General features: G+C 46.0%; 1 protein-coding gene across 2 annotated transcripts in view; it reads right to left on the bottom strand.

Annotated features, from left to right (window-relative positions):
• Positions 1-19,743, bottom strand: part of Mypn (myopalladin) — a 107,753-nt gene that overhangs the window by 48,130 nt on the left and 39,880 nt on the right. For both annotated transcript variants that reach the window (XM_052744832.1, XM_052744833.1), the window contains exons 3-4: positions 5,384-5,559; positions 3,071-3,122 (exon numbers count right to left, since the gene is read on the bottom strand). In XM_052744832.1, coding sequence (XP_052600792.1) covers positions 3,071-3,122; positions 5,384-5,559 — 228 coding nt within the window. The remainder of the gene's footprint in view (positions 1-3,070; positions 3,123-5,383; positions 5,560-19,743) is intronic.

Raw genomic sequence — 19,743 nt, 5'->3', positions numbered from 1 at the left:
TAGAAGATTCTGGTCGGCAGAAAGAACACTGGGAAACAGGAAGTGCTGGGCTTAAAGGGCCCTCACGATCTTGAACATGGGCCTTTCACCTATGGCCCTTGGGGACACATGACCACTCACAGTAGGCTACCCTTTCTTTGGTCTGGATGCTGCCTCTCAGTTTCTTCATCTCTAAAATGGGTAAATAATCATTTATAGCCTGTGAGTCTTTTGGGAGGGTTAAAGAGATAACTCCCATCAGATGCCTAGCATGTCCTTGTTTTCTCCGTGCTCAGGACAGATGCCTGTGGGGTCTCTATACAACTGAGGATGTAAGGACACAGAAGGAATTCCCCAGACAGGCAGCATGTGCTCTAAGAAGCGAAATTACATGGCCTCTCGTTGTCTCCAAAGCATGTCCTACTCTCTACAGTAGGAGAGTCACTTATTTTTATCACACGGCTACTCTGTATAAAGAGCATTTCCTAACCTTCACTGTGCCTAGGTGTGTTCCTATGACGACTTTCTGGACATGGGCCACGAGGGAGAGTGATGTGTGTGTAGCTTAAGGGAGATGACTCAAAAGGTTTGCGTGTTCCTCACTTCCTCCTTTCCTACTGAGGAGATGGGGCCCTGCATTAGCGTGAGGTGAAGCAGAAAGCTGGATCTGGCCACCGGAGACCTACGATGTCCCATACTGGTACCTAGTAGACCGAGAAGCTCGTGTGCCAGACAAGTCCTGATCTGTGTGTACGTGAGAAGTAAATATCTGTGTTGTTTAAGTCACAGTTAATTTGGTCTCTGTTATGTACAACCGAAGCTAAAAATCTTTGCGGGTACCAAGTAATTCAAAGCAAATGAATGAATGAGATCTCTTTCACTTATTGGAACTTGTAGATAAAAACTCATACTCATTAGCCTTTGTAGCAGGACCCAAGATACCCCCCCACACCTCAGTCGCCCCCAGAGAGGAGCGATGAGCATGTGCCTGAGCAGGAGTTTATTATGGAATCCAGAGAGGGACCATTCAGACTGGGTGTGCCGATGAGTAGGAATTTCACAACAGGAAATCCCACAAGGTACACAGTTTGAGGAACAGAAGAAAATGAATGAATGCTGTGCTGTTTGAATGAGGTGCCAGCCACTTGGAGAGCCTGACGCAGCGGGGACAGAGGGGAGCCTGGCGGGGACAGAGGGGAGCCTGGTTGACATTCTCCTGAGTGCAGCTTTGGATGGAGGCCACTGAAGATTCTTTAAAAAATGTTATTTGTTTCATGTTTGGTTTGGTTTTTCTACAGATAAGCTTTTATTTTCCTTTGTTTCTGTTTTTTCAAGACAGGTTTCTTTGTATAGCCTTGGCTGTCCTAGAACTCGCTCTGTAGACCAGGCTGACCTTGAGCTCACAGAAATCCACCTGCCTCTGCCTCCTGAGTTCTGGGATTAAAGGCAGGTGCCATCATCACTTGGCTTTAGATAATCTTTTCTAAGCCTGGAACATGAAGAGACCGAATGATCTGCTTGAGAACAATTGGTACTACTTGGTCTACAAAAGAGAGAGACTGGGGCAGAGAGGAAGACCTTTAAGGAGGTGATGGTGTACAGGCACAAGGAAGAGGATGGGACGAAGGCCTTGTGAATGATGGTAGAAAGAGGTGAACGGTGAGAGAGAATGCTGGGGGGTGTTCTGTATGGCAAATGTGTTGCGCTGATTGGTTAGTAAATAAAACACTGATTGGCCAGTAGTCAGGCAGGAGGAAGTATAGGCGGGACAAGGAGGAGAATAAAGCTGGGAAGTGGAAGGCTGAGTCAGAGAGACACTGCCAGCCGCCAAGATGACAAACAGCATGTGAAGATGCCGGTAAGCCATGAACCACGTGGCAAGGTGTAGACTTATAGAAATGGATTAATTTAAGCTGTAAGAACAGTTAGCAAGAAGCCTGCCACAGCCATACAGTTTGTAATCAATATAAGTCTCTGTGTTTACTGGTCGGGTCTGAGCGGATGTGGGACTGGCAGGTGAGAGAGGTTTGCCCTGACCGTGGGCCAGGCAGGAAAACTCTAGCTACAGAGAAATCTTTTTGTTTTCTTTTTGTTTTGAGACAGGGTTTCTCTGTGTAGCTTTGGAGCCTGTCCTGGAACTCACTCTGTAGACCAGGCTGGCCTTGAACTCACGGAGATCCTCTTAACTCTGCCTCCCGAGTGCTGGGATTAAAGGCATGGGCCACCACCGCCCGGCTAAGAGAAATCCTTTACTTACTAACGTTCATAAGCATAAAAGAGCTAAAAGCAAGCTATTGCAAGGGAAGACGCACAGAATGTTTGAGGAATAAAACGTGATTTCTTCCCTCCCGGAGTGTCCCTTCCGTGGGGAGAGCTCTGCGAAGCCTTTCCCGCTCTCGCTCTCTCTCCTCCCTTGACCGATGGTGTACTCATCCGAGTCCTGCATAGCTCACACGTGGTCGTATCCCACTGCACCTTATCACTCTTGTCCACTTCCTGCTGGACTTCCTGTGCATGTCCCTCTGCCAGACCCTAAATCTTGAACAGGCAGGAAGCCTGTGATTTTTCTTGGTGTCTGCTGCACCTAGCACAGTACCTGGGCCACAGTAGGGGCTCAACCAAGGTTGTAAAAAGTAGTAACTCGATGGATAAAACTTTATTCAGTACCACTGTTTAGCAAAAACCTACGATGCGCCAAGGCATTTGTATTGTCTGAAACTCACGGCAATCCTCCGGTCTCAGCCTCCCAAGTGTCGCGATTACAGGTGTGTGCCACCACACCTAGTTTTATAAGTACTATTTAAAAATGTATTTAAAAAGTTATTGGCTTACATTTTTTAATCCTGTAGATAAAAGTATGATAATATTTCCTAAGAGGCGTTTTGTTTTTTAAATATCAGGAAGAGTTAAATTAATCTGCTAGACAGGAATTAAGCAAAAACAAATGAGTCTTGCCCAGATCTTCCCATGTACACGTACATACATGTTTTCTTATAGTGTTAGGATCTACCTCGGAACCACCTCCTTCAAGTTCTAGACATTAGTTAGGGGTTCTCTTGGGGTCTGAGGATGTGTAGGCCATTGGAATTACCGGTTCATCTCTTCTCTGTTAGGGTCCCCTTCTGAGTCAGAGGAAGAAGCTCCTAGAGAAAGAAAGACAAGAGATGGGTTTTTTTTATTAATTAATTAATTAATTAATTAATTTTGGAGCTGAGGATCGAACCCAGGGCCTTGTGCTTGCTAGGCAAGTGCTCTACCACTGATGTGTAAAAACCAAGAGATGGTATTTTTTTTTTTTTTTTTTTTTGGTTTTTCGAGACAGGGTTTCTCTGTGTAGCTTTGCGCCTTTCCTGGAACTCGCTCTGTAGCCCAGGCTGGCCTCGAACTCACAGAGATCCGCCTGGCTCTGCCTCCCGAGTGCTGGGATTAAAGGCGTGCGCCACCACCGCCCGGCGCGAGATGGGGTTTTTAAGGCAACAATTTCCTAAACAAATTCCTAGGCATTTTGAAGACCTGAAAAAGAGTCTCGGGCTGAGGAAGGAACCTCGTGGATCCTCACATGAACATCCAGTCTGGCAAAGGGGACAGTGACTCTAAGAAACCTAAGGAGTCGGTCGCTCAAGGACATGTGCCCAGCGAGCGATACAGCTCAAAAGAACAGGGCCGAGTTCTGCATTCCAGTGTGTAAAACACCTGCTGAGATCTTTGGACTCACAGGGCAGTCTTTGCAGGCATTCCCTGGCCTCATAAATCCTCACCGAGTGGGTGAAAGGGGGGATTATTCCGGATTCCAAACATTGGAGGTGTAGGTGGGTGCTCTTCAGTCCTGCCCTAGTATTAACAAGTCATCCTCCATCTTGGGAGTAGGAGCATTTGATGTCCAGATGCCAGAATGGAAAAGCAAACAAACAGTGGGATCCAATCTCAGTTCTCCTCCCAGGTCCTAGATTTATTTCTCAAGATAGGAAATTCCAGGAATATCCAGGAGAGCTAAACCTGGAGCTGTTTATGGCGCTCCAAAAACTTGAGGCTAAAAACATGGAACACATTCCTAGCCATGTATTTACTCATTAAATGTCTGTCGAATATTCATTATGTGCCTAGTTCTGTGGAAATTATCATAGATAAAGAGGAATGAGACCGTTTGGGCCTCGCGATCTTCTCGGCAAAGGAGCGTTTAATCCATGATCATATGATATGTAAGTGCCGGAGGCAAGGCATACCTAAGGTATTAGAGAGGCAAGAAAAAGTACTAGAGAGTGGTCCTCCGGATAAAACTCAGAGGATGAAGCAAAAAGGAACGAAAGCTTAATAGATAACTGAGGACTAGAGATTGATTTCTTGTCTAAAATTACTCCTCTTGGGTACTGCTGCTCAGGGGGTCACCAGACTTCTATCCCTGACTCCCCACAATGTATATTCTCAACCAGCAGTGAGGGGAAGGCAGATTATGCACGTCTCTGCTCAGAACCTTCCAGAATTTCCTGTGTTACTCAGAAGCAAAACCCTTGCAATGACAGATAAGGACCTGCTCACCCACCTCCCTCCACCGTAACCTCATCTTGGACTTCAGGCTTCATTTCCTATTGCTTTCGGGCTTGCCTGCTCTGCTCTAGCCACAGTAGCTCCAATCTTCCTGTTTTACTTAAGTTGTTTTTGTTTATCATTATTACTATTATTTGTGTGTGTATGTGTGTTTGTGTGTATATGTGTGTGTGTGTGTGTGTGTGTGTGTGTGTGTGTGTATGTGTGTGTGTGTGTGTGTAGGCATGCATGAGGGTCAAATGACAACTTTTGGGACTTGGTTCTGTCCTTCCACTGTGGGTACCAGTGACCAAACTCTGGTTCCAGGCTTTTATATTTAGTGTGAAGCATCTCGCTGGCCCAACACACTGGCTTATTTCTACCTCAAGACTGATGCTCTCTCACCTCAGGGCCACTGCATTTGCTGAGCTCTCTGCCTAGAGTGATTTTCCCTTGAGTCTCCTGTGACCACCACTTAGCCTCCTCCAGGTCTTCCTTCAAATGTCACCTGGTTAGTAAGGTCTTTTTTGGCCACCTAATCAAAAATGACAACCAACACACACACACACACACACACACACACACACACACACACACACACACACACACACACATTCCTATTCATTTTTTCTATTTCTTTTGTGATGTTGTGATTTATCACCATTTATCTCATCCATCTGCAGTTTCTCTCTCTCTCACTGTGATGTAAATTCATCGGCACATCACATCATCATCCATCTAAGGAGTTTTGTCTACTTGATTCATGCCTATTATCCCCAGTGTCTAGGTGGGTAGAACAGGCCCTCAGCAAATGCCTATTTAATCACACATAATTATATTTTGAGAGTGTACGTCATGCTCCAGAAGCGGTCAGCTTTACCTTCTATGTAAATCTCAGCAGAAGTCGAGTCCGTCCCATAGATGTTGGAAGCAAAGCACGAGTATCGCCCTGTGTCCTCTTCAAAGGCCTCGGCGATGGTCAGGGAGTGCAGGTTGCCCGTCTGCACGATGTGGATATCTGGAGAATTTTCAAGCTCCTTGCCTTCACAGTACCACCTGCAGGGAGGGGGATTCGGCATTCAGACACAAGGAAAGCAGGAAAGCTGTTAGGCAGGGTGGGATTTACCTGTGTAATCGAAGCACTCAGGAGCTGGAGGTTGCAGAGTCAGGAGTTCAAGGTCATCCTAGGCTACTCAGTGAATCGGAGGGCAGCCTGAGCTACAGCAGACCCTGCCTCTGAACTAGAACAAACACCACAGCAAACCAAACAAACAAAACTAAATAACATCAAAAACTCAATAGCAGAGATGGCTCCCAGAGATTTTCTGAGAAGGAAACTGACAATAAGTCAGAATATTAAACAATCCTTTGTTTTGGTATTGTTCGATTTGTAACAGGGAGAAACGTTGGCAGTATTCAAACTACACTGATATTTTACTCCGGAAACTGGAAAGCGATTCCTGTTGAAAATTATACAGGCGGCTGGCTCAGAGAAGAGTTTCTACTGAGTATGCAGAGGAGCCCAGTTTGGTTCCGAGCTCACAACCACCTGGGGTCCCGACTCCAGGGTTTCTGAGGCTCTTCTGCCCTCCAGGGGCACTACCCTTCTGCATACAAACCCACACATATACACATTTAAAAAAAAAAAAGAACTACACAGTTGAGAGATGCTGAGAAAGCAGACACCATGGATCACAAAGCTAGGACTGTGATACAGATGTTCATTTCTTCCCAAAGTTTTGTAGCATGCACCAAGTGCTACTTCATCTTACCCAGAAGGCACCAAAAAGATAGTATTTACGATGCCAGATGCGTTTACCTTGTGTCTGACACTATAAGAAAATTAATTCATTTTGATACTACTTCCCCCAGACTGGCCTCGCCATAGTGAACAGCCCAAGTTAAACGTTTCTATGGGTGATGCATGGTTTGTTTGTTTGTTTGAGACAGGGTCTCGCTATGTAGCCCTGGATGGCCTGAACTCACTAAGACCAAGCTGGCCTCAAACTCAAAGATCCACCTGCCTCTGCCTCCTGAGTGCTAGGATTAAAAGTGTGGGCCACACAATCGGCTGGTCTTTTAGTTTAATTCTATATACTTAAAATTAGAACCTTTGGCCGGGCGGTAGTGGTGCATGCCTTTAATCCCAGCACTCGGGAGGCAGAGCCAGGTGGATCTCTGTGAGTTCGAGGCCAGCCTGGGCTACAGAGTGATTTCCAGGACAGCTGCCAAAGCTAAAAAAAAAAAAAAAAAAAAAAAGAAAGAAAAAAGAAAAGAGAAGATCTATCTTCTGTCATGAAGGCTTTGATGATATAGGATTTTCACTGAGTCTCTGTTTTGAAATTCTGTTTGTCTCGCTACTTTCACTGGAAACATTGTAAAATCTTAGAATTCTGTCTCCACAAGGAGCGGTCTGCCTCATCAAGAACAGTGCCTGATGCACTCCTGAAGCAGCCACAGAGCCCAGGGCAGCTCTGTCTGCTTTCTCAGTGTCTCATCTCACCCCCCCAGTGTCAAGCACACCTCCACCCCCACATCTGCTTCTTCAGCCCTGACTCTCTTTTCTCATCTCTTTCTTTCCTTCTGTTCCAGCCTCATTGGCCCTCCTATTCTGTGAGCACACTGAGCCCTTCTCTACCATGGATCATTATTTGTTTGTTTTTTTAATTGATGGGGGGTCTTATGACATTTAGAAAAATGGTTTACATGGGGGAGCATTCCTGCCACAGCATGCTTGTGGGGGTTGGAGGACACAACATGTGGGAGTCAGTTCTCTCCTTCCATTAGGTAGGCCCCAGGGGTTAAACTCAGGTCATCAGGCGTGGTGGCAGGTGCCTATACCTGCAGGTCCTTGAGATAGGTAGGATCTTACTAGGTATCCCAGGTTGGCCTGAAACTTGTTCTGTAGCCAGGCTGACCCTGGACTTCTGGTCCTACCTCCACCTCCTGAGTGTTGGGATTACAAATATGCACTCCTACACCTGACTTCTGTGATCCCTAAAATCATCTGCCCCAGATCTTCACAAAAATAAGTCTTGCTAAGCAAGACAACTGCTCAAATGTCACTTTCTGGGAGAGGATTCCCAGACCCTTTTCCCAGTGTGGCCTCTTTATAGCCACTCTATCATGCTAACCCAGGCATTCGTGACTTTTGTGTAGCTGTGACCAAAATACCTTAGATAACAACATAAAGGAAGAAGGGTTGTCTTGGCTCACTGTTTCAGGGGACTCAGTCCTCCGTTACTTGACCCCATGCACTTGGGCAGACAGAGCATTATGGCAGGCAGAACATGAGTTAGAAGGGGCCTTTTGTTTCATGGCAGACAGGAAGCAGGGACAACAAGGTTGTGAGTTAGCATCAGGTGTCACCTTCGAAACCACTCCCAACAACCTACTTCCTCCAACTGGGCCTACTTCCTAAAGTTTCTAATCTTTCAACATGGCATCAGGAGCTGGATGACCATGCAATACGGAAGCCTGCAGGGGACATTTCATATCCAAACCATGGTACCTTCATCTGTCATCCTCTTGGTACTCCCTACCGTCTGAAATGTTATAAACTTACTTTGTCACTGTTTGCCCCCTCTCAGCACACTTTAAGGCCCACGAGCAGACTTCATCAGACTACAGTCCTACAACCGTGCTCTGGTACATGGTAGGTACTCAGAAAATTAATTAATTGTTAAAAATTAAGTGTGGATGGACTTCTTGAACCACCAAATGATGGGAAACAGTCACAGTTAATGTTTTGTTGAGTATTTAGTTGCCTCATCAGATTCACTGCCTGTCTTTGAGCTGCAGGACCTGCAGCCGCCAAGACAGGCTTGCAAATCTCCCAGAGCACACAGCTAACCCTGACTGAGGGGCGCGGTTGTGAACGAACCCGAAACACGTCTCAACACTGGGCTTCCAATTAAACACTGCACGTTGAGCACATTTGTTGCCATTATTCTCCACTTGAAATGCCCATAAAAAGATTCCCCCCCCCCGCCCGCCCCTGCTGTGGGGGGTGTCAGAACCAAGCCTCTTGTAGCCAAGGCAGGTTTTAAAACTTGGTAGAGGACAACGGCGACCTTGAATCTCCCAATCTTCTGACCCCACCTCCTGAATGCCGAGATTACAGAATAAGAGAACTTCTAAAGGCACAAAGCCACAAAAACTAAGAGAATGAGAAGGACCAGGAGAGCAGACACCAGCCCTCGGGCTCGGTGGGCAGACAGACAGCGCACACCGGACACCGGACACCGGAGCAGGCAGTTGAGAGGGGCAAACCAAGCACTTCCTTGGGGATGTCAGTGACATGAGTTGACGCAGCCGAACCCCAGAAATCTGGGACATGGAGACATGAGATGGCTGACAACAGAGGAGAGGGCACGGGGTGTAAAACAGGGGGAAAGGTCACACGTTTGGAGGAGGAGCCTGCACCCCAGGTCATTGCCCCTCAGCTGAGCAGTGGGCCGTCCTCCCAGAGAGGCCAAACTGCAGGGTAAGGGAGCTGCGGTCCCAGAAGAGAGCACGAGAAAGCAGGGAAAAATGAGGGGAAGGACTTAACCCCACAGACTTGAAATTTCACAGACGGATGGTAGAATTCAGACAAATTTGCTTCGAATTCAAACAAGAAAGGGCAAAACCACCACCACCAAGAGCCAGATCAAGAATAAATTATGTTAAACGAACAGTACGTCTTGTCCTTCTGGAGCTGCGGGCTAGGAATCCGTGAAGGCAGGGGTGGGAATCATATTTGCATTGAGATGCACAGACTTTGTGGGTTAGTGTTTTCCCAACAGTATACAATAGCAACCATTAGTATGGCATTTACTATGTCAGGTATCCTCTTACTTATGTGTTTAACTTTTTATTACATTTATTTATTTTTGGGTGTGTACCATAGCATGTGTGGAGGCCAGAGCACAACTTGTGGGATTTGGTTCTTTTCTTCCATCATGTGGGGCCCCCCAGGATAAATTTTGTAGCAAGTATCCTTATCCCAGCTAAGCCCTCTTGCTGGACACACACACACACACACACACACACACACAGAGCTTCCTATGTAATTTTTTTTTTTTTTTTTTTAAACACAGGGCCTCACTGTGTATTCCCAGCTAGCCTCGAATTCACTGTGTAGACCGGGCTGGGTTCAGACTCACAGAGATCCACCTGACTCTGCCTCCCAAGATTTAGAATTAAAATATGTGCCACCATGCCCAGCCTTTACATTTTTATTTATTTATTTAGTGTTTTCAAGACAGGATTTTTCTCTGTAACTGTCTTGACTGTCTTGGAACTCACTCTGTAGACCAGGCTGACCTCGAACTTACAGACATCCACCTGGCTCTGCCTCCCAAGTGCTGGGATCAAAGGCGTGCACCACCGCCGCTCGGCTAAAATTTATTCTTAAACTAGCAACCAGAGTCACTGGTTTCGCTGTGGCCTGGTCACACTCATGTGACATCGTCCTTTGTCTGATGTGTTCTTCCGACATGCCACTCCTCATCTCCTCCTGTAGCTCTCTTTCTCTTCTCCCAGACAGCTGTCCCCACCCCTACTGTCATGTCACACCTGTTCCGTTAGCCTCTCTTTCCCCTCCAGCCCTAAAGATGCAACCCTCCCCTCTCACGTCATCTAGATGTAGTTTAAAGCACACAGGAAGGTCTGGGGTCATAGCTCCGTGGCCAGGTGACTGCCTACCACACATGAGACCTTGGGTTTAGCCCCAGACACCACGACCCTAAAGAGAAAAAGGTATAGAGGACAATATGCATCAATCATATGCCAACAATAAATAAAACACATAGTTCTATATAGGGGACTTGAGCATCACAGATGTTGATTTCCACAGGGGACTTCCCTGACAACAGTGGGGTGCTGGGTACACAAAGAAAAACTCTTCCCCCTACAAGGTGGAGTGAAGGACAATTTCCCAGTAACAAGCAAAGAAGCACTAAATATTTTTTGGTATAACAACATGACAATACATTGAGAGACATAACAAGTAACATTAGGGGTGCTGGTTTAATGTAGGGGTGCTAAGTTACCATCAACAGACAAGGAAGTCAGTAGAGAACAGCTTACACCAGAGTACTAAGTAAAGTACTGAGTAGAGTACTAAGTAAGCAATGGCATGGTCAGCACATCGACGAACCAGCGTCTCTCACTTTCTGTGAGAACAAAAGTGAGATTATTTGCCCTTTGTGTTCGCGTTTCCACTGATGAGGCAAAAGTAAAGAGAGCTCAGAGTGGTTCAGCCACGTGAGCTGAAGCATGTCGCAGAGCTGACTGGTACTGCGTCCCCCACACCCACAAAGAGCAAGCTCAGTCAAAGCAACAAAAAGCATGACTTTTTATCAGCTCTTTTCCCCCCCCTTTGGAGGCGAGTCTCACTATAGTCTGGGCTGGCCTAGAACTCACTATGTGGACCAGCTTAGCCTCTGCCTTCCAGCTGTCGGAATGAAAGTTGTGTGCCACCATATCCAGCAACTTTTTTATAAGTCTTAACCTCGAGTCTATGTTTTTTTAATATTCCGGGTGGTGGAATGGGACGTGGTATAGGGCATTTCTGCTGCATGTGGGAAGGTCCTTGTGCTGCGCTTGAATTGAAGGTTAAACTGTTTGATGCATGAAGAGGTATTTTAACTTGGAAGGAAGACTGATAGCCAGGTTATGGAGGCTCAGACGTGGGTATTCACAGACATTTTTCTTACAAATCAAAGGAAGCAAGCTTGTCATCTCAAGTAAAAATAACGGACGGCATTTGTTGCTAATGGGTGAAAAAAACGTGTTTTTCAGGAGAAATTAGAAAACTTTTGTGTCTCCCACAGTGACTTTAGGTTTCTTAACTATCTTAAAGATTTTTTAGTTTTTGTTTTTACTGAAATTAGTGATTTAGCAAAAGAGTGTTGCTTTTTTTGTTTTTATTTTTTCGAGATAGGGTTTCTCTGTGTAGCTTTGGAGCCTGTCCTGGAACTCACTCTGTAGAGCAGGCTGGCCTCGAACTCACAGACATCCTCCCGAGTGCTGGGATTAACAGCTTGTGCCACCCCCTGCCTGCCTGAGTTTTGCTTTTTTTTTTGTTATTTTGTCTCACCCCCTGCCCCACGCCCCCCAAACTGAGGACAGAACCCAGGGCCTTGCGCTTGCTAGGCAAGCGCTCTACCACTGAACTAAATCCCCAACCCGAGTTTTGCTTTTTTTTTTTTTTTATGACAGATGAGAAATATGTTACTTTTTTGGAAGATCTGTATTCATTTTCCAAAGGACAGATGGAAGATATTGTCCCTGCGGAGTTCAAAATGGTCCACTGGGTTTTTGTTGTTGTTTTTGGTTTTTCGAGACAGGGTTTCTCTGTATAGTTTTGCGCCTTTCCTGGAACTCACTTTGTAGACCAGGCTGGCCTCGAACTCACAGAGATCCGCCTGCCTCTGCCTCCCGAGTGCTGGGATTAAAGGTGTGCGCCACCACCGCCCGGTGGTCCACTGGGTTTTAACACATCGCAGGACAAAAGTTCTTTGGTAGGGTTCAGGTTTCCCACTGTGGCTCACCATTAGGAAGCTGAAATCGGAAAAGGCTGCGCAACACTTCAGCTTCCAACTCCTTATCAGTCAGAGACTCGCTGACTTCAGCCCAAACAGTGCATTAGATTACAGTAAGGCGAGTGCAAAAGCAAATTCGAGAACTGTAAAAATACGTACAACAGGGCTGGGTAGCACGTGTGTGTCACGCATACATGTCATACAAACACAAACTAAAGCTATGGCACTCTTCTAGCCTAAACTTTATTTTTATTTTTTTATTTTTTATTATTATTATTTTTTTTTTTTTGGTTTTTCGAGACAGGGTTTCTCTGTGTAGCTTTGCGCCTTTTCCTGGAACTCGCTTTGGAGACCAGGCTGGCCTCGAACTCACAGAGATCCGCCTGCCTCTGCCTCCCGAGTGCTGGGATTAAAGGCGTGCGCCACCACCGCCCGGCTAAACTTTATTTTTTTAATTTGGAAAATAGTTACTCTTCATCAAATTGTTTAGAGTGACATATTTATTATCGTTGTTGTTTTAAAAAGAATGAATATTTGAAACATTCTGTAGTTTTAATTTCTAACATGAGATGTAATTATCACTCACAAAAACAAAACTTCCAGACTGGAGACCATAGCTCGGCGACAGAGTGCTTGTTTGTCGTGTTTGATAACCCAAGTTCAATTCCTGCACAGGAAGGGGAAAGGGAGGGGGAGGGGAAGGGGAGGGGTATGTGGAGGGGGGAAAGGGGGGAAGAGGAGGAAGAGGAGGAAGGAGGGGGAAAAGACAACAAAATCCCTCCTTCTAGATCTCAGCGATCTTTAAGATTATAGAGGGCAATATAACAATAAGATTGAGAAGCACGGGTATAGTGTGAGAAGTAAACAGGAAACTCCAAGGAGAACTGAAAGTAGTCTGTGCTATAATATTTGCATTTTTTCTTTTTTCAGGTAGTTTCTCACTGTATGGCCCTGGCTAGCATGGAAATCAATTTGTAAACCAGGGTGGCCTCAGACTCACAACCACCTGCTTCTGCCTCTGGGGTCATGCCACCACACCCTGACCAGTACTTCAATTTCCACGTTTACATTTTATGTGTATTGGTGTTTTGGTTGCGTGTCTATCTTGTTAGTATTCTGACACCACCACCCCCCAGACAAGGTTGCTCTGTGTAGCTTTGCGCCTTTTCCTGGAACTCACTCTGTAGACCAGGCTGGCCTCGAACTCACAGAGATCCACCTGCCTCTGCCTCTCGAGTGCTGGGATTAAAGGTGTGCGCCACCACCGCCTGGCTAGTATTCTGACTTCTGATCCACCCCTTGGAGACCTGCTCAGTGACCTGATGTAAAGTCCACTTTAAAAGGAAAACCGCCCCTCCCCCTCTCCATTCCCATGAGTTGAGCACCCCACTCCCCCTTCCTCTCTTCCTCTCTCTTCTTTCTGTGTTTCCCTCTTTCCCTCTCCTTCTCTTCATCTATTATAATAAACTCATTTCCATGTGGGTTGTGAATGAATGTCCACCCGCTGCCACCCCCACCGCCAGCACTACCACCATGCCCACATGCCATGCCTCACCTGTACAGTATGTTTTCCCCCAAGCGTGGGACACCGTGGCCCCGGGGTCCCCCCCCCCCCACCCAGCGCAATGTATCATATCTGTGTACCATGTGTATGCCTGGTACTCATGGAGGGTGATGGATCTCCTGAGACTGGAGTTACAGAGGCCTGTAAGCTGCTATGCGAGTGTTGGAAATTTAGCCCAGGTCTTCTGGAAGAGCATATAGTGCTCCTAGCCACTTAACTATCTCTCTAGTGTCAGAATTTGAATTTTTAAGCAATGCATCAGGGTTTCTGGGTTTGTTTGTTGTTGTTGTTGTCTTGTTTTCTAAAACAAAGTAGTTGTTTTCAAACAAATAAATGCCTTCCTTTATATAAACATTACAGGACTGTCTCAATTCTTTAGGTAAGATTTCTCCTTACCAAAGGAGAGTGGAATCATGTCCAATAATTTGATAGCCAGAGGGAGTTAAACGGGGTGGGTTCGAATGCCTGAGCCCTTTGTCAGAGCATTGTCATCCTTACTCAGACGTCCAGGGCGGCTTTAGCCAAGGCCAAAGACCAGTCCCTTTATCTCTGACTTGAACATTGAGATCCACTCAGAAACAGAGTGCTCAGGCTGCCTTCGGAAAGGCTGCTAATAACCTACCCAGCTACCCTGCAGACATCGGAGGGTGGGAGAGAGATGTCTGACCTGGGAACTGCCTATGTTAGTGAAGGCTTTGGTAGAGATGCTCTCACTCACTCCGGGTTTCCAGAATGCCAATCCTAATACAGTCACAGAAGGGCAGGAGGTGCCCAGCGTGATTCATGACTCAGAAGAAATGAGTCACTGGGTTGGGGAAACAGGGCAGATCCAAACCTACCTTCTACATAATGCAGTCACCTGCCAAGCCTGCTGATTCGGCCAGCTACCAAGCTAGGGAAGGAAGACACTTAAGAAATGCGTTTTCCAGATTTAACTCTCTCTGTCTCTCTGTCTCTGTCTCTCTGTCTCTTGGCTACCTATCATTACCAATTACCATTCTACTGTTAGATTACTAGTGCAGCTAAAGCATGCCTTGGGTAAATATTGTGACTTGTCATTTTAGCGCGTTAACAAGTTCTAAGTATTATTTGAACGTGCTGGTCTGACTCACCAGTAATAGCGCTCGTTATGGGAGCGATTGCTCAGAGGCCTCTTTTAACCTTGCCCCAGTCCTTCCAAAGTCCCCATCTCACCTTCTATTATTTTGTTAGCCTGCTCCTTTTCCATCCTAGAGCCTACAGATGATGTGTAGTTCCATATCTATTTGAAGGTTTGCGTGTTTAACATCTCTTTCCTTGGTTGGATGTGAAAACCACAAGAGTTATCAAGGACTAGAAGCTGTGTTATATTTTCAAACAGTTTATCTTCTCCACCACCACCACCTCCCCCCCTTTCTTTTTAGGTTTTTCGAGACAGGGTTTCTCTCTGTAGCTTTGGAGCCTGTCCTGGAATTCACTCTGTAGCCCAGGCTGGCCTCGAACTCACAGAGATCCGCCTGCCTCTGCCTCCCGAGTGCTGGGATTAAAGGCGTGCGCTATGTTCTCCCTTTAAAACTCTATGTGTATGTGAGTTTGCATGCATGCGTATGTGTGAAAGTCAGAGGGCAACCGAGCCCCTTTGGTATCACCTACGGGAATGTCACCCACCTCCTTTGAGACAGGGTTTCTCACTGTCCTGGAGTTCACCAATTAGGCCAGACTGGCTGGTCAGTGAGTCTCGGGGATACCATGTCTCCCCACCGTCTCCACACTGGGATTACAAAGCCTCACCAGCATTTTTAATGTAGACTCTAGAAGAGGAACTCAGGCTCTCAGGCTTGCGAGGTGAGCACCTTGCTGACTAAGCCATCTTCCCAGCCTTGTACTCGATTTGTGACATAACTTGTTTTCAACCTTTCCTGTTTACTCCTAAATTAACAAGTTTAAGTCTCCCTTGTCCACTGACTTCGGGGCTTCCACTCATGGGGAGGCAGCGTGTCTGTGGGAGGAAAGACCAAGCTTTAAGGTTATTGAGAATGTGTCAGTTTAGCTGGGTATGGGGTCGTGCATCTTTAATCCCAGCAGTTCAAGGGGCAGAGAGAGTCAGAGCTCGGAGTTTGAGGAGGGACTGGTCTACATAGTGAGTTCCAGGAAAGCCAGAGCTACACAGAGAAACATTGTCTTGAAAAAAGAAGCAAGAAAAGAAAAGAAGCCGGGCGGTGGTGGCGCACGCCTTTAATCCCAGCACTCGGGAGGCAGAGGCCGGTGGATCTCTGTGAGTTCGAGGCCAGCCTGGTCTCCAAAGTGAGTACCAGGAAAGGCGCAAAGCTACACAGAGAAACCCTGTCTCGAAAAACCAAAAAACAAAAAACAAAAAACAAAAACAAAAAAAAAAAGAAAAGAAAAGAATTCTGAGTGAATTCTTCCAGGTGGGAGCTAGTTGGTAACACAAGAGAAGCACAATGTATCACATTAAGCTGATGTATCCTTTGACACTGAGCCCACCCCTTCCCACTTAGTTACACGTAGAACAAAGTAGACTGAACAAAGAGGAGGAACGTAATTCCTGAGCCTGGGCTGACCTTGGATTCTCCATCTCCTCCCCAGTGCTGGGATTATGATCGTGCTCACCAAAGCTGGCTCCCAGTATTTTTTATTTTTTTGAGACAGGGTTTCGTATATCCCAGGCTGGCCTCTAACTCCTACGGAGCTGAGGATGACCTTGTGTTTCTGACCCTCCAGCCTCCCCCTTTTTGAGTTTATCTACTGCTGAGGATCCGAGCCAGGGCTTTGTGCCTAGTAGGCAAAGCTCTACCAGCTGAATTCCATCCCCTAAATTAATATGTTTTAAAGACTAAATTACTGTGGTGAGGGCTTACCTGCCCAAAACTTTAATTGCTTCTTTCTAGAAACTTTCTTTTCTTCAATCCCTTGCTTTTATGTCTAAATTACTACACAATTTTTGCTTATTTATTAACGTTATCATTTGTTATCTGTTCTCCTTCACAGAATGTGGTATTTCAGAGAACGTCCCTTTTCTTAAAGGATTCCCGTGTCCCTGCAACATTTCCTGATACATAGTAATTGTTATTGAAAGAGCAAACAGACAGGCTTTCAGGTTTTACTGTCATCAATTTGGTGTACTGGAACCTTCCTGCGTCACATGTTTAAAAATAGAATTTATTCCTTTGTTTGTCCACTCTGATTTTTTGGGGGGTGGGGTGGGGTGAGGAGAGAGTGTATGCGTGCTTCTGTGCTTGCGCAGGTGGAGGCCAGAGGTCAAACAGTAGGTGTCTTCCTCAGTTCCTCTCTGCCTACATAGTTGTTTGTCTGTCTGTCTGTCTGTCTGTCTATCTATCTATCTATTATTTATTTATTTATTTATTTATTTATTTATTTATTTATTTATTTATTCAGGACAGAGTTTCCCATTGGCCTGGAGCTCACAGACTTGATGTGGGTGGTGTGACTGGCTAGCACGCACCAGAGGTCACTTTGTTCCATCTTCCCAGCCCTGGGACCACAGCATACTACCATGCCTAGGTTATTACATGCGCGCCGAGCAGCCAAACTCAATCCCTCAGGTTTACGAAACATTTTACCAAATGAGCTGTCCCTGGACCCTGCTAGGTTACATCTTCTAGAATGAACTCTTCTGTTTGCTCCCCGGGGGAGCCGTCTCCAACTTGATTTTCCTGAGTTGTTTGAAACCCTGGCCTGCTCAGGACTCTCGGCTCTGATTACAGGAGACAATGGTTTCTGGTGATTGCTGGGGAAAGGCCGTGGAGACTTCAGCTAGGCAGACACTGTGTACCAGAAGTGCCTCAATCCTCCTGGCTATTGTTAGGTATCTGGGCCACTGCCCGGTCCCTCCAGAACATGCTTGCTGCCTTGGTCCCTGTATTCAGGGCTGTGCTTGGTGCTCAGCCCAAGCAGAGAAAGTGGGAAGCCCTGACCCCCACAGCTGCACTAAATGTAGTCCCAGGTTAATCACGCTGACTGCCTGAGTCCTCTCCTAGTCGCTGGGTCTTTCCCCGCTGAGTCTGGAGCATGCCCAGAAGAGACCCTAGTACCTAGGCCATCTTTCCTATGATTTGGATATGTTGTTTCCTTGCCAGTCAGGGTTCTGCCTAATATGTCAGTGAAGCTTCAGGTTTCCTCAACCTTCTAAGGCCTCATTACTGTATATTCAGGAGGTTGCATTATTTATCTTTAAACTCACAAAACTGGCATCTGTCTTCTAAATGGGATTTCTACATAACGGTCACCATTCTGATCAACGGGTAAGCAAGGAACGACAGGACAGAGGCAAAAAGAAAGACCACGTGAACAAAACCGTAGCTAAACTTTCATCAATCAGCAGCTGGGGAACGAGGGAAGTCTCCCAAATGAGAACATTTTGTGAATTCAGCAAGGCTGTGAAAGTCAATTGTATTTCTACACACGACAAATACAACATGCCATTTTTTAAATGATACCATTTATAGTTGCATAAAAAAAAATGAAACTCAGTCAGGCGGCGGGGGCTTTCATCCCAGCACTTGGGAGGTAGAGGCAGGAGGATCTCAGTGAGTTCAAGATCAGCCTGGTCTACAGAGTGAGTTCCAGGACAGCCAGGGCTGTTACACAGAAAAAACCCTATGTCAAAAAACCAAAAAAGAAAAGAAAAGAAAAAAAAAAGAAAAAGAAAGAGGAAAAAAAAAAAAAGAAATACCTGTGAATAAAGGTTACCAAAGATTTGGTAAGACCGACAGAAATGATTTGAAATCTTTACTGAGATAACGTCACAGGCCTGAGAGGCAGCTCAGTGGAGTGACTGCCTTGCACACGGCTTAGGTTGCATTCTCAGTAACACATTCTCTCCTGTAATCCTTGCACTCAAGAGACAGGGGGAGGAGGAGCTCAAGAGAAGGTCAGCCTGGGAGTTCCGGGCCAGTGGGAACTGCAAACCCTGTTCCAAAAAATCTAAAGTCCAAACCAAACAAAACAAATTTCGTTAAAGGATACCTAAGGAAATGGAAAAATACACTGTGTCTTCGACATTAAAGCCTTCTTTTCTGAGACAGGGTTTAACCACATAGCCCAGACTGACCTGAAGCTACTCTGTAGCTCAGGGGGATATGGAATTCGTGGTCCTTCCTGGTCCTTCGGCGTCACCCTCCCATGTAGCTGGGATGACAGGCCTGCTCCACCAAGCGCAGCTAATGTCCAGACTACTTGAAACATCTTACAAAAAAGAAAAGACTAAGCAATTCCATAGAATAATAAGAACACCTAGGGCCAGCAAGATGGCTCCGGGCTAAAAGCGTTTGCTGACAAGCCCGAAGACCTGAACTCTGTCCCAGGAACCTGCATGGTGGAAGGAGAGAAGTGACTCCTGCAAGATAATCCTCTGACCTCCATATTCACACCATGGCATAGGAATGCACAAAGTAAATAAATAAATACAGCTAAAAAATGAAACAACTAAATAATATGAGACAGCACTTCATACCCATTATAATGGTTAAACTGGTAGCGTCGATATCGGCAACGATGCAGAATAACCAAAATCCTTACATTATTTTGGTGAGAACATAAATCAGGACAATTCTTTGGGAAAACAATTTGCTGCTATTATGGAGTTGCAGTTATACATCCACTGCCTACAGTTCCATCCCTACCCACACTAACCTAACAGGTAAAACTCATCCGTGGGATATATTGGAAGTATATATCATTATTCGTGTGGGAAAAAACACTGAACAAACCAGATGTACATGGGTAACACAACAATCTAGCCATGCGATAGCATACTGCACAGCAATGGAAATGAGTGAATAGTTATAGATACTTAAGGAAGCAAAGTCACGGAGTAAAAGAATATCGACAGTCTCATTGAATTCATCTAGTTTCGGTGCCTGTCCTGGAGCTTGCTCTGTAGCCCAGGCTGGCCTCGAACTCACAGAGATCCGCCTGGCTCTGTGTCCCGAGTGCTTGGATTAAAGACGTGTGCCACTGCCGCCTGGCACATTCATCTAAAATTTTTACACAACAGACTTACTATACACTTAATTTTTTAAAAAGTTAATACTTACACATTGTGTGTGTGGGGGGGGGTGGGTATGCACGTGCCATACTGTGTGTGTGGAGGCTGGAGGACAACCTGCAGAAGTCACCTCTCTCCCT

Source organism: Peromyscus californicus, unplaced genomic scaffold (assembly GCF_007827085.1).
Source record: "Peromyscus californicus insignis strain IS unplaced genomic scaffold, ASM782708v3 Scaffold_19__1_contigs__length_69161282, whole genome shotgun sequence".
Classification (NCBI taxonomy): Eukaryota; Metazoa; Chordata; class Mammalia; order Rodentia; family Cricetidae; genus Peromyscus; species Peromyscus californicus.
The sequence above is the reverse complement of the archived record's forward strand: the minus strand, read 5'-3'. Positions and strand labels throughout refer to the sequence as shown.